This window comes from Schistosoma haematobium, chromosome 6, assembly GCF_000699445.3.
Source record: "Schistosoma haematobium chromosome 6, whole genome shotgun sequence".
NCBI classification, from domain to species: domain Eukaryota; kingdom Metazoa; phylum Platyhelminthes; class Trematoda; order Strigeidida; family Schistosomatidae; genus Schistosoma; species Schistosoma haematobium.
The window spans coordinates 20,682,715-20,700,085 of NC_067201.1; the positions used below are offsets into that span (position 1 = coordinate 20,682,715).

At 35.1% G+C, this 17,371-nt stretch overlaps 1 protein-coding gene across 1 annotated transcript; it reads right to left on the minus strand.

The window, feature by feature from the left end:
* Positions 1–8,180: 8,180 nt before the first annotated feature.
* MS3_00000623 (uncharacterized protein) lies at positions 8,181–15,744 on the minus strand. The gene is made up of 3 exons (XM_051208321.1): positions 13,083–15,744; positions 9,976–10,298; positions 8,181–8,680 (listed from the first exon to the last, which is right to left on the minus strand). The coding sequence occupies exons 1-2, from the start codon at positions 13,411–13,413 to the stop codon at positions 10,126–10,128; spliced, it is 504 nt and encodes a 167-aa protein (XP_051065732.1). The 5' UTR covers positions 13,414–15,744; the 3' UTR covers positions 8,181–8,680; positions 9,976–10,125.
* Between the last annotated feature and the right edge of the window lie 1,627 nt (positions 15,745–17,371).

A 17,371-nucleotide genomic window follows, 5' to 3' on the forward strand; every position in this document is an offset into this window, starting at 1 on the left:
AATAATATGATGATGATTATAATGAATCTGGATTGCTTTTATAGTTGATTATGTATACACTCACACACAAACTCACACATTCACACACACACACACAGAGAGACCGCAAACATAAAGTGACACTAACAGAATTAATAGGATAATGATGATAGTAATAATAAACATAAACTGACCAATGTATTAGTTAGTTGACTAATTAACTATGGACTATTGAAATGTTTGTTTGTTTGTGTTTGTTCGATGATCCGGTTGTTTGTTATTGTTGATTTTTTTATTTTTCTCCTCCATTTATTGTGCTTATTAAATAAATTAGCGATTCAGACAATCAGGTTAATTATAAGCGCGAACACATATACACATGAACATATATACACATACACACAGAGAGGGACATAATTTTATTCACGCCTACATTGCTGAAGGAAATATATATATATATATATATATATATATATATATATATATATATATATATATTTTTCAGTAAAATAGTAGTAGTAGTAGTAGTAGTAGTAGTAGTAGTAGTAGTAGTAGTAGTAGTAGTAGTAGTAGTAGTAGTAGTAGTAGTAGTAGTAGTAGTAGTAGTAGTAGTAGTAGTAGTAGTAGTAGTAGTAGTAGTAGTAGTAGTAGTAGTAGTAGTAGTAGTAGTAGTAGTAGTAGTAGTAGTAGTAGTAGTAGTAGTAGTAGTAGTAGTAGTAGTAGTAGTAGTAGTAGTAGTAGTAGTAGTAGTAGTAGTAGTAGTAGTAGTAGTAGTAGTAGTAGTAGTAGTAGTAGTAGTAGTAGTAGTAGTAGTAGTAGTAGTAGTAGTAGTAGTAGTAGTAGTAGTAGTAGTAGTAGTAGTAGTAGTAGTAGTAGTAGTAGTAGTAGTAGTAGTAGTAGTAGTAGTAGTAGTAGTAGTAGTAGTAGTAGTAGTAGTAGTAGTAGTAGTAGTAGTAGTAGTAGTAGTAGTAGTAGTAGTAGTAGTAGTAGTAGTAGTAGTAGTAGTAGTAGTAGTAGTAGTAGTAGTAGTAGTAGTAGTAGTAGTAGTAGTAGTAGTAGTAGTAGTAGTAGTAGTAGTAGTAGTAGTAGTAGTAGTAGTAGTAGTAGTAGTAGTAGTAGTGTAGTAGTAGTAGTAGTAGTAGTAGTAGTAGTAGTAGTAGTAGTAGTAGTAGTAGTAGTAGTAGTAGTAGTAGTAGTAGTAGTAGTAGTAGTAGTAGTAGTAGTAGTAGTAGTAGTAGTAGTAGTAGTAGTAGTAGTAGTAGTAGTAGTAGTAGTAGTAGTAGTAGTAGTAGTAGTAGTAGTAGTAGTAGTAGTAGTAGTAGTAGTAGTAGTAGTAGTAGTAGTAGTAGTAGTAGTAGTAGTAGTAGTAGTAGTAGTAGTAGTAGTAGTAGTAGTAGTAGTATCATAACTAATACAACAACGAATAACAATGATTATGATGTTGATGCATGATGTCTGTTTGATTTACGTGTGGTCTTTTCATCACAAATAGTACATCTATACAAACCATAGTAAACGATACAATAATGTATAAAGGGACAGTTACAAAATATGCCGACTCACACTAATCAACAATACGTGCGTACATACATACACAATTTATCAGAATCACACTTATATCAAACGAGAAAACAAACGATAATGATGAAATAATTTGGTCAGTACTGACCCATAATAATTTATAAAAAATTTTTTGTAAAATTAACATTGTTTACTTGTGACCATGTGAGGTTAAATAATAAAGCATACCAGATTTATAAATAAAAGAACAGAATGTTTCGCCGTAGTATGAAACTCTTCAGTAGTGCGCATCTACGATCCCCCACCGCAAGGTTAGAACCCAGGTAACAAGCAGTAACCAGTTGAGTTCATCAGGATCCGTTATGAGATGGTAACTTACTAAAGACGATGGTGGACGTGTCATTCAATTTCGTGCATTGATTGAAGTTGAACATTAACACCGTTGGATGCTGGTAGGCTCAGTGGTCTAGAGGTTAAGCGTTCGCGAGCACGAGACTGATGGGTCCTGGGTTTGAATCTTGCAAGGAGGGACCGTGGATATGCACTGCTGAGGAGTCCCACGATAGGGCGAAATGGCTGTCCAGTGCTTCCAGGTTTTAGATGGTGGTCTAGCTTCAATTGACTCATGAATTTAATTATCAAATCATGATTCAATAAAAGTAAATAGGGGAGAAGAACCCTGTAGCTAAAAATCTCCCAGAATGTCAAGCTTATATGATTTCCAGTATTAATTTCTTTCTGTATCTTAGTGAAAAGTTAACAAATTTTGGATGTCAACTAAACATATTATCTATCTATCTTTAGTTGTCTTATTGATGAATGTCTAGGCTGTATATCATTCTAACAGTATTTACACTCTCATGGAAATACTTGATTGACTTGATAGGGATAGTTTTTTTTTAACTGTTTCATCTCTTTTTAAAGACCTCCTATTCTATACAAACGAATACATGCAGATGAAGACAACTAGTGTAGCAGCAGCCTCTGCATTAGTAGGCCTCAACATACATTAGGGAAAAAGCAACATCCTCAAATACAACACAGAGAACACCAACCGAATCACACTTGATGGCGAAACTCTGGAAGATGTGGAATCCTTCACGTACCTGAGAAGCATCATCGATGAAAAAGGACGATCGGATGCAGATGTAAATCCATGATTGGCAAAGCAACAACACCATTCCTACAATTAAACAATATACGGAACTCAAAACAACTCTCTCTCTCAATCAACATCAAAGTCACAATATTCAATATGAACGTTAAGTCACTTAGTTCTACTGTATGGAGATGAAACTTCCACAATTACTGCAACCATCATCAACAATGTACAAGTATTTATAAATAGTGATCTATACAACATACTCAACATTCATTGTCCGGATACCATCGGCAATAGCTTACTGTGAGAGAGAACAAACCAACTTCCAATTGAAGAGGAAATTGGGAAAAGATGATGGAAATGGATAGGTCATACAATACGGAAATCACCAAACTGCATCATGAGACAAGCGCTAACTTTGAATCTTGAAGGGAAGTGAAAATGAGGAGGGTCGAAGAACACATTACATCGGGAAATAGAAGCAGAATTGAAAAGGATGAATAACAAGTGGAAAGAAGTTGAAAGGGCTGCGGAGGAGAGAGTTGGATGGCGAGTGTTGGTGAGAGGCCTATGCTCCTCCACGAGGAGTAACAGGCGTAAGTAAGTAATCTCTGTTTAAAATATAAACTAACATATTGGGCACAGAAATAGGAAAGAATTATAATCAGTAAGATAAAGAAAGCATAAAGCAAAACCTGAAGAGATTTTAAAACATAAGAATCTGAGGACAACAATCATATTGATAAGCAAACTGACACTTCTAATGACTGGCAGTCGAAAAAATGGAATATCACTGACGATTAAGGAGAATGTAACTAATGCTAAGTTCAATTATGTTTATACTTAACAGAATTAGTAGCTCAGTTTGTATATTTATTGAACCGTTCACATATATATTGACAACCATTTTATATAAGCAAAGATGTATGGTGGTTAGCAGTGGAACCCAGGACGTACGTTTCGTCCTATTTGGGAATCATCAACTGGATGTACCTGCATCTCAGATGTGATGTTCACTCTGGTACTCGAATCCAGTACCGTTGACTTCGAAAGCCATCGCGTTATCCATTTATCTACTGAGTCCTGATAGCCATTAGCTTGTGCGATGAGATAAAGTCTTAATTCATCTCGTATTGTTTGTTTGAATCCGCTTATTTGTGTTTAGGACTGCAAGTGACTAGTTGACGAGACCCAAATGGAATGAAACGCTCGTCCTGGATTCCACTGTTAGCCATCATCCAATTTTGCTCAGAATGATTGTAATTCAAGGCAATATTGAAGCAACCTTTACAGTATGCACATTTGTCAATAAGAGACTGAGCAGTTGCAGTCCCAAACTGTTTTAAAACAGTTTTGTCAGGATTTTACCGTTAGAACGTCTTTGCAATGAAATGTAACCTTTCATGATGGTAGATTAACCACAGACAGATCCTGATGACTGTCTCTCATGTTCTAGTAAGAAATCTATCTGTGATTTTAGATCTACTAAATGGAATTCAGTCAACACTTGGGTTTATAGACAATACATTGGTTGTTACAATTTAAGGATTTCTTAATCCCAAGGACTATTTTAAAACCATTCGATTGATCGTAAGTAGCAGTAATAAATTCTTTTTGATTGAGATCATGAGTCAGTTGATGCTAGAACACCATGGAAAACCTAGAAACAGTAGATGGCCGTTTCATCCTACAATGGGACTCCTCAACAGAGCGTTCAACGATTCCACACGCGGAATTCGAATCCAAGATCTTCGGCCCCGCGCAGCGAACTCGCAATCTCTCCACCAGTAAGTCGGCATCTAACAATGTTAATACATAACTTCCATCGATCCATGAATTGCTGCGCAACCATTTATCCATTATTTGTGGTAGATACCTGTCTCTACTCTGCACGGATTGAACTCCATAAGTCACGGCTTCTTACCAGAACTCCAGGAAATCATTTTGACACCAGTCACTAGTAAGCACATGATGATTATTATCAGTATAGGGTTGTAGAGATTGAGTTCAGATTGATATCTGTTATAACTTGTGGCCTGTATGCCCTGTTAATGTATAACGTAATGAAGCCGCCAATTAGAGAATAGTGAATTGCCGACTGGACCAATGACGCATAAAACCATAAGGGCAGTGTAGAGTCCTTATTGGTCCTGCTCCCTGCCTAGCCCAGCCAATTAAGTCCAGAATCCCAGTCTCGGTCTCTGCAATATGAATCATGTATTTCAAACATACTGGGTGTATATACCAACCAGACAGACCACATCGTACCGTAAAATGGAAAATAACATTTGTACAAGAATTAGCCAAATGTGGCTGTGAATATGGGAGATAGTAATTGATAGACTGGGCATAACTCAACAATGGTAAATCGTATAATAATAGTTTCTAGGTCAAAATAAAACTTATGATAAGAGGACCATGAATATGGGTAGTTTATTTACTTGACAATTATGCACTAGAAATATATGTATAGTATTAGTTCAGAAATACATTCCAACAATATCATGAATGAATCAATATTAGACAACTGAAAACCTGAAATCTCTAAACAACATGCGAGATTGTGATAACTCACTACTGAATTAGTTCCATTACAATGACAAAATGACCATCTAATTCTTTCAGGTTTTCCATCCTACTTTATCAATGATCAATTCATGATCTCAATCAAAAACAAAAACTATACAATCTTTATAACCCCCTATACACAGATCTATATTCTTTGCCAAAATAAACATTATCATGACTTTTCAAGGTGAAATGTCTAGTTATCATTCATTCATTCATTCATAAATAAATAAATATTGTCTTTATGGAAATTATCTACTTCATTGTTTGGCTGTTTGTTTATTTGTTTCTTATCCATAAAAATAGTCAGTCAATGACCTTATGATTAAGTCTTTACTATAAAAAATAAACTAATATAAGTAGTATAATGCGTAGGCATTAAATGAATGAAATACATGGGTTATTAGACTGTTTAAACCTCTTTTTTTTCGGATGAATGAATGAAAAACGATCGGTTGATCATGTCTATGAACTGTTGATTAGAAATGATAGTTGAATTATGAATTTTGATGAAATTATGTAATAATAATCAGTAAGCAATGAAGAATAGTGGCTACTATAACAGTGGAAGCTAGTTTGATGCATGTTTCATCCTGTTTGCGAATCATCAACTGGATGTACCTGCATCTCAGAATTGATGTTCACTCTGGGACTTGAACCCAGTACCGTTTGTTTCTAACGCTATCGTGTTATCTACTTAGTTACTGGTTTCTAATAGCCACCTGTTTGTGCAATATAGTGAAGTTTAAATTCACTTGATATTATTATTTACTTGTATCTTCCCATTGTTATTTAGAACTGTAATTGATAAGTCTCTTATTATTGACATATGTGCATCCTGTGCGGATCACCATGATATAGCCTTAATTCACAAGCATTCTAAGCAAAGATGGATAGTGGCTAGCAGTGGAATCCAGGACACACGTTTCGTCCTATTTGGGACGCGTCAACTGGATGTATCCGCATCTGAGAGTTGATGTCCCCTATGGCACTCGAACCCAGTACCAGTATCACATTATCCACTTAGCTACTGAATCTTGATACAAAAGACAAGTAAACAACACCAAGTGCATATAACTATCAGTAAGTTTATGAAATACTAATAGATGTTCATTTAGAGAATGAATTGAAGGAAATAGTTTGTTTGTTCGTTTTTTTACGCCTATCAATTATCTCAATGTGAGAGGAAACATATTCTATGACTAGCATAACAGTTCACGATGTCTGTTGATGAACAAGAAGGATCGGATGCAGATGTAAGGGCGAGGATTGGTAAAGTAAGAACAGAATTCCTATAGTTGAAGAACACATTGAACTCAAAACAACTGTCTCTCTCTCTCAATATCAAAGTCACAATCTTCAATATGAACGTCAAGTCACTTAGTTCTACTGTACGGAGATGAAACTTCCACAATTACTACAACCATCATCAACAACGTACAAGTATTTATGAATAGTTGTCTACACGTGATACTCAGTATCCGTTGATCGGATACCATCAGCAACAGCCTTCTCTGTGAGAGAGAACAAACCAACTTCCAATTGAAGAGGAAATTAGGAAAAGATGATGGAAATGAATAGGACATACATTACGAAATCACCAAACTGTATCATCAGGTAATCGCTAAATTGGAATACTTAAGGGAAACAGAAAAGACAAAGGCCAAGGAACATACTGTGCCAAGAATTCGAAGCAGATATGAATAGCAACTTGAAAGGATTATCTAGGACGGATTGGAATGGAGGGTGGTGGTGGGTGGCCTTTGCTCCTCTACGAGGAGCAACAGGAGTGAGTAAGTAAGTAATGTCTGTTGATATAAATATTAAGTGTATGATATCATGAATTTTTCAATTGTTGATTTAATATCTAAACTATTACTAATGAAGCGAATTTTCTAAATTTGTCTATGCATATGATTCTAACGAAACATTTAAAGTTGATAATTTGTGTGAACAAGAATAAAAGTGATGAATTAACTGAAGTGCTTAAGCTCCGACGACTTCCGAGAATTTACTTAGTATTGTTTAATTGAATCTTTCCATTAGTGTTTAGGACTGCGATTGATCAGTCTCTGATTGGTATATGTGCATCCTGTGCGGACACCCTCGATATTGCCTTAATTCACAGTCATTCTAAGATGGATAGTGGCTAACAGTAGGATCCAAGACGCGTGTTCCATCATATTTGCGACCGCGTTCGAGTCCCAAAGTAGACATTAATTCTGAGATGCAGGTATATCCAGATGATTAGCCCCCAAATCGAACGAAACGTGAGTGATCAATTCTATTGCTAGCGCTACTTATCTTTGCTTATAAGACTTCCAAATGAAGTAAACGCAGATGATTCAATTAAATTATTACAAATATAGTTCACTACCAAGAAGTTGATATTGATATCTCGTTAACGCTGGATATTAGACTCAAGGAAATAAGTAATTCTAAACAAGATGAAACATATCTTAATGTCTCTATCACTAGTCATCATTCCTAGAATATAATTAAACTTTAAAATAACTTTAAGAGTTAAAATCATGAATCCATTGGAGCTAGATCACCGTTGAAAACCTGGAAGCACTAGGCAGCTATTTCATCCTATGAGGGAACTCTTCCTTGTCAGTGCACATCTATGACCCAACCCCACAAGATTCGAACCACAGGACCTATCAGTTTCACGCACGCGAATGCTTAACCTCTAGACCATTGAGCTGGCTGGAATCCAACGGCTCCAACTAACCTACAAAATTGAACGATACATTCAACATTCAAATTATTGTTTACTATTAAGAATCAAACAGTCGTATATAGTAAAGTTTATTCTGAATATTTGATGAATACATATTACTGAATTATGAATGAATACAACATTCTATAAACATGACGTAAGAAGAGAGAAAAAAAGAAAAGAAAACTACTCTGAACAGGTAAATACATTCTACTATTTCAGTCAAAACAGATTTACAAAACAAAAATAGATAAACAATGAATGACAAATGGAAAGAATTCAAGTGAACAACAATATGATCTTTGTGTAGTATATATATATATATATGTGTGCTACTTATGTCATCAGATATAAGTAGTATATAAGCTTAGTCAAAAATAGAATGTCTGGTAGTAGAATTTCAAGAAGATTGAAAAGAAATGAACGAGAACAGAAGACACTTGTTATGGAAATGTAGAAACAGTGAAGTTTGAGGCAATTAATGAACATTTTAAAAAAAACGAAGAAGTGTTTACTGTATGGATTTTAGATTTTACTAAGATCTCCTGTAATCCTGAGTTCACATACATTCGACTGTCTCCAATTATGTTCTCATTCACTGAATTATATCTAATAGACATTGGAAAGAGTGAACTTTTAACCTATGAAATTAAGCATTTCTTGCATAATATAAAACTACACCGAAGACTCGAGATTGATTGTACACACACGTTTGCATACAATTATAGTATGATCTACTGATGTCGGCAGATATAAGTAGTACGTATCATCAATCGAAAGTGAAATGTCTGTCGGTAGAAGGTTAAGAAGATCGAAGAAAAGAGAATGAGAACAGAGAATGATTGGTGATGAAAAGAAAGAACAACGAAGTCTGAGACGATTGATTGCCATCTGTATATGAAATATTTACTGTATGGTTCTTAGATTTTACTAAGACGTTCTCAGAGTTCTAGTGAAAGGCCGTGACCAGTGGAGTTTGTCCGTATCAGGTAGAGACAGGTATCTACCTTAGTACAATCGAAGATGGTCGCGCGATTTCGTGGATTGGTTGATGTTAGATATTAACACCGTTGGATGCCAACTCAGTGATCTAGAAGTTAAGCGTTCACGCGCTAGACTGAAGGCCCTGGATTCGAATCCCGTGAGTGCGATTTTGGATGTGCACTGCCAAGGAGGAATCTTACAATAAAACGAAACGGCTGTCCAGTGCTTCCAGTGTTTCAATGATGGTCTAACATCAATCAGTTCATGATCTCAATCAAAAATTTAATAATCTCCACAACTCTATACTGATAAAAATCTTTAACTGATGTGTCATGTACAAGTTTATGTACTTGACTCTAATCCATTCAGTCACTCAGTCAGCAACAACGTAGAATTTTGTACGTACGTACATCAGTTCAAGTTGCTATAGCACATAAGCACAAAGATATAATTGTCAATCCAAATCTCATAGTGGTAGAGGTAGTAAAATTATAAGCAGTAATCGGAAAGATTATGGTATGAAGATGTTATTCAAGGAGTATAATCTAATGAATCCAGTGAGACTTAACAACTATTCATCAACTTCACAAACTTTAGCCTCATATACCTTATTCTCCAGTAAAAGTACCAATCCAAGTAGTATTTGTCATAAATCAACAACACTTATGTCAAGTTTCACTTAAGACACTGAATTTGTACCCTTTAGTAAATATTTCTAAACTTCAATTAATTGTTTATATTCTCAAAATGATTATCTAATTACATCTGTACGGAGTCAGATAGGTCAAGTAACCCCAGACAAACTACATTCTATCTCCAAGCTACAAGAAATGAGAAATATATATGTATATATGCATGGACAAGCTATTATGAGTTGATTATTTCCCTAACCAAGGTCACCGCCCACATATCTTTGTCTGGATCTCTCTAAGACTATAAATATATATATATATCTGTAATTTATGTACATAATTATTCGGCATTTGGTATAAACCTTCCTACGCATTCTTAATCTTCTTACTGTTATATAACTGACTAGGTGAAACTCTAAGAAGATTATGAATTTGTAATAGAATCAAACAAAAAGTGACAAAACTACCTTATTCTCAATGAAGTCTGGACTCCATTTTGAGGCTCTTGTCTTATTTGTTCTAATGGGCAGTTCATTTTATATAAGGTGATGAGCATTGTTACAGGATAAACAGTATTCAGTGTAGTATATATCCTATGATTAGTTAATCTGGAGGTTTCATATTCTTTTAAGTTCAAGTATAAGAAGCAAGAGAACACCAACCAAATCACACTTGATGGCGAAACTCTGGAAGATGTGGAATCCTTCACGTACCTGAGAAGCATCATCGATGAAAAAGGACGATCGGATGCAGATGTAAATCCATGATTGGCAAAGCAACAACACCATTCCTACAATTAAACAATATACGGAACTCAAAACAACTCTCTCTCTCAATCAACATCAAAGTCACAATATTCAATATGAACGTTAAGTCACTTAGTTCTACTGTATGGAGATGAAACTTCCACAATTACTACAACCATCATCAACAATGTACAAGTATTTATAAATAGTTATCTACACAACATACTCAACATTCATTGTCCGGATACCGTCAACAACAGTCTACCGTGAGAGAACAAACCAACTTCCAATTGAAGAGAAAATTAGGAAAAGACGATGGAAATGGATAGAACATACATTACGGAAATCACCAAACTGCATCATGAGACAAGCGCTAACTTTGAATCTTGAAGGGAAATGGAAATGAGGAAGATCAAAGAGCACATTACATCGGGAAATAGAAGCAGATGTGAAAAGGATGAATAACAAGTGGAAAGAGCTTGAAAGGATTGCGGAGGAGAGAGTTGGATGGCGAGTGTTGGTGAGAGGTCTATGCTTCTCCATGAGGAGTAACAGGCGTAAGTAAGTGAGTAAGTAAGAAGCAAGCTTTCTTTCCAAGTGAATCTTACTTGTTTGAGAATACTTATTGATGAATTTGTATGAGTATATATTTTTGCTTATTCATTTTTTTAATGAACTCAAGTTCTTTATACAAACTTCCATTGGAACAGAGTTTACAAGCTTGGTTAATAGGCCTTTGTACAATCTCATTTTTATATTGTATTTGGCATAAGCTGTTATGGTTTAGATAAAGTACACTTCATGTATTCTCCATAGTGAACTCCACTTTATTCTATACTTTATTGAATAGACTGAGTAGGTATGTGGAATGATTAAGATTGCAGGAGATATTTACATATATATGATATATGTGTATATGATGTTTACTGGTGAACTAGACAACAAGTGGGAGTTTTAAGCAAAGATGGATAGTGGCTAACAGTGGAATCTAAGATGCACGTTACGTCCTATTTAGAACTTGTCAGGTGGATGTACCTGCAGCTCAGGGTTGATGTTCACTCCGGGACTTGAACCCAGTACAGTTCGCTTCAAGCGCCATTGCGTTATCCACTTAGCTACTGAGTCCTGACAACCACCTGCTTGTGCAATGTAGTGAAGTTTAAATTCACTTGGTATTGTTTACTTGTATCTTCCAATCGTTATTTAGGATTGCAATTTGTCCAGAGAGAATTCATTGGTATCTTAGATTTCCCACTATGAATATCAGTTTCATAACAACGAACCATCAGCAGAGTTGGATCGTGGCTAACAGTGGAATTCAGGACCCAATTCATCCTTATTTAGGACTTGTTGGTTAGATGTTCATTTCAGGAGTCGAATCCAGTACCATTTATTTCAGATATCATTACATTATCAAATTAGCTACTGAAACCAGATGATTACCAACTTGTGCAACGGGGTGAACTTTTACCCGTTTGTATTGACTTTTAGAATCTTCCCACTGATGTTCAGGCCTGTGATCGATCAGCTACTTTTTGGCACATTTACATCCTGTATGTATTGCCTAGGCAGTCACAATAAATCACAGGTATATTCAAAGCAAAATTTTGACAATAGCTGATAATGGAAACCAGGATACAAATTTCGTCTTATTTAAGACCTCTAGTCACAAGCTTAAAATGTGGCAATATCAAGGCAGTCCTCATAGAATCCACATATACCAAAAAAACGTTTAATCAGTCTAAGTTCCAAATGCTAATGGGACGATTTGAACAACCAATGCAAATGAACAAATCATCATCTGAAAGTTGTTTTGTGGAGATTTCAGTAATTTTTATAGTTGAATTCGTGAGTCATTTGAAGCTAGACCACCATGGAAAGTCTGGAAGCACTGGACGGTCTTTTCTTCCTATTGCGGGACTCTTCAGCAGTGCGCATTCACGATACTGCCCCACGAGATTTGAACCAAGAACTTTCAGTCTCGCGCGTGAACACTTAACCTCTAGAGTACTGAGTCGACATCTAACAGTGTCAATGTTTGACTTCAACCAATTCACAAATAATAATAATAATAATAATAATATTAGTAATAGCATTCATAATGTTTACCCCACTTAGTTTGCATAATTTGATTAATATAAGATTAGTTAAAATCAGACAATTGAAATTTGAATTATCTTTTCGTAAAGAAGCACTAATGCATCTAGGGGATTTTATTACTATGAAAATTACTTGAGTCTCCATAAAACTTCCCTTCCAATACTAATCATCATATGCTCACTAGTGACTGTCTCCAAGAGATAGTTCATGAAGTTCTATTGAAAAGCAGCGACCGATGGAGTTCAACCAGGTCTGTTATGAGATAGTAACTCACTGATGACAACGGTGGACGATGGTTCACATTCGTGGATTAGTTGAAGTTAGACATTAACATGAATGGATACCGGCCGGATCAATGGTCTAGAGGTTAAGTGTTCGCGCACGAGAATGAAGGTTCTGGGTTCGAGCCCAGTGTGCGGAATCATGGATGTACACTGCCGAAGAGTCCTATACTAGGACGAAACAGTCATCTAGTGCTTCCAGATTTTCCATGATGGTCTAGTTTCAATTAACTTATACGAATCATTATCTGTCTATATTCATATTATCATTCAATCTATGTATATATTTAGATTTATTATATATTAAAAACACAAATGAACCCAATTGTTCTTGACCTGATAAACATCAAATTTTGATTGATATTATTCATATTATATCATACAAATGATAATAACCATAAGGTTAATCATAAATGAAGACAATGATAATAAAAGCCTATAACTTACTTATAATTGACATGAATTGTAGCCTCTTCAATTTCTTATCTAAACATACAGTTGAATCGGTCAAAACAGAAATACTAATACTAATAATAGTAATAGTAACAGTAATAATAATAGTGGCAGTAGTAGTAGTAGTAATAGTAATAGTAGTAGTAGCAATAATAATAGTGGTAATAGTCATAGTAACAATGATAATGGTAGTAGTAGTAGTAGTGGTAACAATACTGATAATGGCAATAACAGTAGTAGTAATAGTAATAATAATAGTAATGGTATTACTAATATTAGTAACAATAGTAATGGCAATAGTAATAATAGTAGTAATACTAAGCATGTTTCATGCATCTAAATGATAATAGTACATTTGAGTGAAACCCCTTTAGTCTATAAATAAACATTATGATAAACGGTCCATTGTAAAACTATGTGAATAAATACCATTCATTATTTAATACATTTTCTAAATGTTTATTAAATGAATATTATCTAAGTGTTAATGAATAGCTTCAATAATAATATAAAGTACCTTGTAGTTTAATGATTGTAAACTATAGACTGTTCTAACATAAGTCGAGCGACGGGGGGGTGCGAGTATTGATTGTTAGAATGTAAAACTTTACACTCGGTAGCAAAGTGTACTTGTGTAATCTTGAGGGAACTAATACTCTTTGATGGATCCGACCTCGTGTCATCCAACTTCATAATTAGAGACATTACCACTGAGTTATCCGGGCCGCGACTAACCTTTTGTAGGACTGAGATGTATTTACAATTGATTGATCACTGGGTAGTGATCAATGTCATGTATATCAGGTACTTCTTAGTTTCAGGTACACCTAAACCTTACTGATGAGTGCCAAGTAGTACAAAACACGAAACAAGTTCAACTGATGAGTCCCAAGTTGAATTGGATATGCATCCAGGATTCTACAAATCCAAAACACCAGAGTCGTAGCAAAATGGTTATATTGAGACATTCCAATGAAAGTTGATCCGATTTAAGTATTGAAAATTAAAACTGGCAAATACAAATCATTATAAACGTTTTTTTCTTGGTTAGTCGTTGTCAGTAGTGTGTAGTGGACGAGAATACAAGTGGGGACAACCAAATGCATTTAACCACAAAAATGACAGAATCACTTAGTGAAATCTGAGAACCATATAGTAAGCACTTCATTTGCAAAATGTTAATCAATTGTTTCAAACTTTATTGTTTCTTCAGTTCCACATCAATCATTCTCTGTACTTATTCTCCTCACTTTCATCTTCTTAACTTTTTGCTGACAGGTATTTCATTGTCGATTAATGATACGTACTACTTATATCTATCGACATCAGTAGAACACATCACAGCCGTCCCCCGTTTAAGCAGTCGTTCTTGCAGTGGTTCTGCTCGCCGTACCATCTCTACGAATTTTGGAATCGATAGACGTAATGTTAGTTTTGAATGAACGAACGAATGAATGAAATTAATACACGTTCAAATAATACTAAAGAAACAAAGTCGAATAATTTTAGTGTAATCGAAATTCAATGGTTGATATCATGAGTCAATTGAAGCTAGGCCACCATGGAAAACCTGGAAACACTGGACGGCCGTTTCGTCCTCGTATGAGACTCCTCAGCGGTGTGCATCCACGATCCCGCCCCCCGCGAGATTCGAACCCAGGACCTATCAGTCTCGCGCCAGGTCTGTTGTGAGATAGGAACTCACTGAAGACAATGGTGTACGGTGGCGCAACTTCGTGGATTAGTTGAAGTTAGACATAAACACCAATGGATGTAGACCAACTCAATGGTCTAGTGTTCAAGTGCTCGTGCACAAGACTGATAGGTCCTGTGTGTGAAATCTCATGAGGCAGGATCGTGCATATGCACTGTCAAGAAGAAATCCCACAATAGGAAAAACGGCAATCCAATACTTCCAGGTTTTCCATAGTGATCTACCTTCAATTGACTCATGATCTATAATTCCCCTTTATAATGAATTGAACAGATTAGATTTTATGAAATTCTTATGTAATTCTATTCTATTCTATTGATTTCAATGGTTAAGATCATGAGTCAGTTGAAGCTAGACCACCATGGAAAACCTGGAAGTACTGGGACTCCTCAGCAGTGCTCATCCACGACCTCGCATCGCGATATTCGACCACTGAACCGGCATCCAACGGTCTATGTCTATGTCTATCTGTTTATGTAGATGTTATATCATTTACGACTTCATATGAATTTGTGTGCATATTGGCGAGTTTGGAAAATGTGATATTTGTAATGTTGAAGAGTAAGGTTAGAAGTAATTGTATGTTTGTTAATAATATAAGATATAAACAAGATCAAATATGTGGAAGTTTAAATTAATGGCCCATATTGAATGGATCATTAAACCTTATTTAATTTTAACCACAGTCCTGAATTCAAATCTCACGAGATGAGATCGTAGATATGCACTTCCAACGAAGAATCCTACAATAGAATGAAACGATCATTCAATACTTTCAGATTTTCCATAGTAATCTAATTTCAATCGACTTATGATTTCAACTATTACAAAAGAAAAAAATTACTCATAATCTTCACAAATCTCCATTCTGATCTTAACAACGAATCTATTAGAATTAATAATCAAGACAATTTGCAAAAAGATAAAGAAAAAAGGAAAAGAAAAAAGAAAAGAAGAAAAAGAAAAAAGTAAATTCTATTACACCTAAACTGTATGTATCAAAATCTATATCTACCAATTAGAATTTTATCATTAATTGAGAAAGAGAAAAGAAAAAAAAAGAAAAAAATAATCATAATTAGGCTAGACAAAAAAAAGAAAAAAGACAAGACATGTACATTATGTAATTCAAGTAAATAGGAATGATACAATGTAATGTAATAGATTAGTTGAAGTTAGACATTAATACCATTGGGTGCCAGCTCAATGGTCTAGTAATTAAGTGTTCGCGCGCAAAACTAGTAGGTCCTGGGTTCGAATATCGCGGGGGGGCGAGGTCGTGAATTTGCACTGCTGAGGAGTGCCACAATAGGATGAAACGGCCGTCCAGTGCTTCCAGGTTTTCAAAGATGGTCTAACATCAATCGTTTCATGATCTCAATCAAAAAATCTAATTAATTTCATTTGAACACAAGTGAATTACGCAACTAAAATGCATGGATAAATAAAAATGGATAGTGGTTAGCAGTGAAATCCACGACGCATGTTTTCGCTGCTAGCCACTATCTATCTTTGGGAAGATGGGAAGATTCAAGCAATCAATACCGGGTGAATTTAAACTTCCCCACATTGCACAATCAGGACTCAGTAGATAAGTGGATAACGCGATGATGTTTGAAGTGAACGGTACTGAATTCGAGTCTCAGAGTGAACATCAACACTGAGATACAGGTATATCCAAATGACGATTCCTAAATAGGATGAAACGCGTGTCAAACTGGATTCCACTGCTAGCCACTATCCATTTTTGCTTATAAAGCTTGTAACTTAAGGCTACGTACAGGATACACATATACCGATAAGAGACTGATCAAATACAGTCCTAAATAACAATAGAAAGATTCAAATAAACAATAACAAATGAATACAACAATACACTAGTACCTGATTGACCTATTCATAACAAGGTGTAAATAATAACAGTCATATTGATAAAACCTACACACTGAAGGTGAAGGTCAAAAAAAATTATAAATGAATGTGTAACTTTCCAGTAACTTGATTCAAGGTCAACCTGATGATAATCAGCTGATGAAAACAAAAAAAAGTGATATTACCCTGAACAATTACAATCTAACCGATCAGTTACACATCAACTTGACATTCTGTACATAAGATCTGGTTCATTGTTTTTATTCTTGGTTGGCTTATACATTCTTGTGTTCTAAACATGAACCTTTTATTTCTTTGAGAGGTGTATTGTTTCATAAGTAGAACAATGTCGATGATGATATGTTAAATGTTTCATAGATCAGTAGCTGTTTTATGTAAACTGGCTTACTGTTGTATAATCTTCCTTCATGCGATCCCCAGAAGTTAGTTTATAGATCGAATAACCAATTCATTTACTGACATCACTTGATTCATTGCTTTACTTATCCGTTAAGACTTCTCCAGTTCGAACTTTAAAATATTTCTACGACTGTTCCCCATTTATTTAACCGTTGTTAAAAGTCTCCGTACAACACCAAAACAAAACACTCAATGGCTTCAGGTTCTGATGATGAAACTCACTGAAGTACAAATTAATCGATAATATTGTCAATTACAACAAGAAGTGAATCTCTAT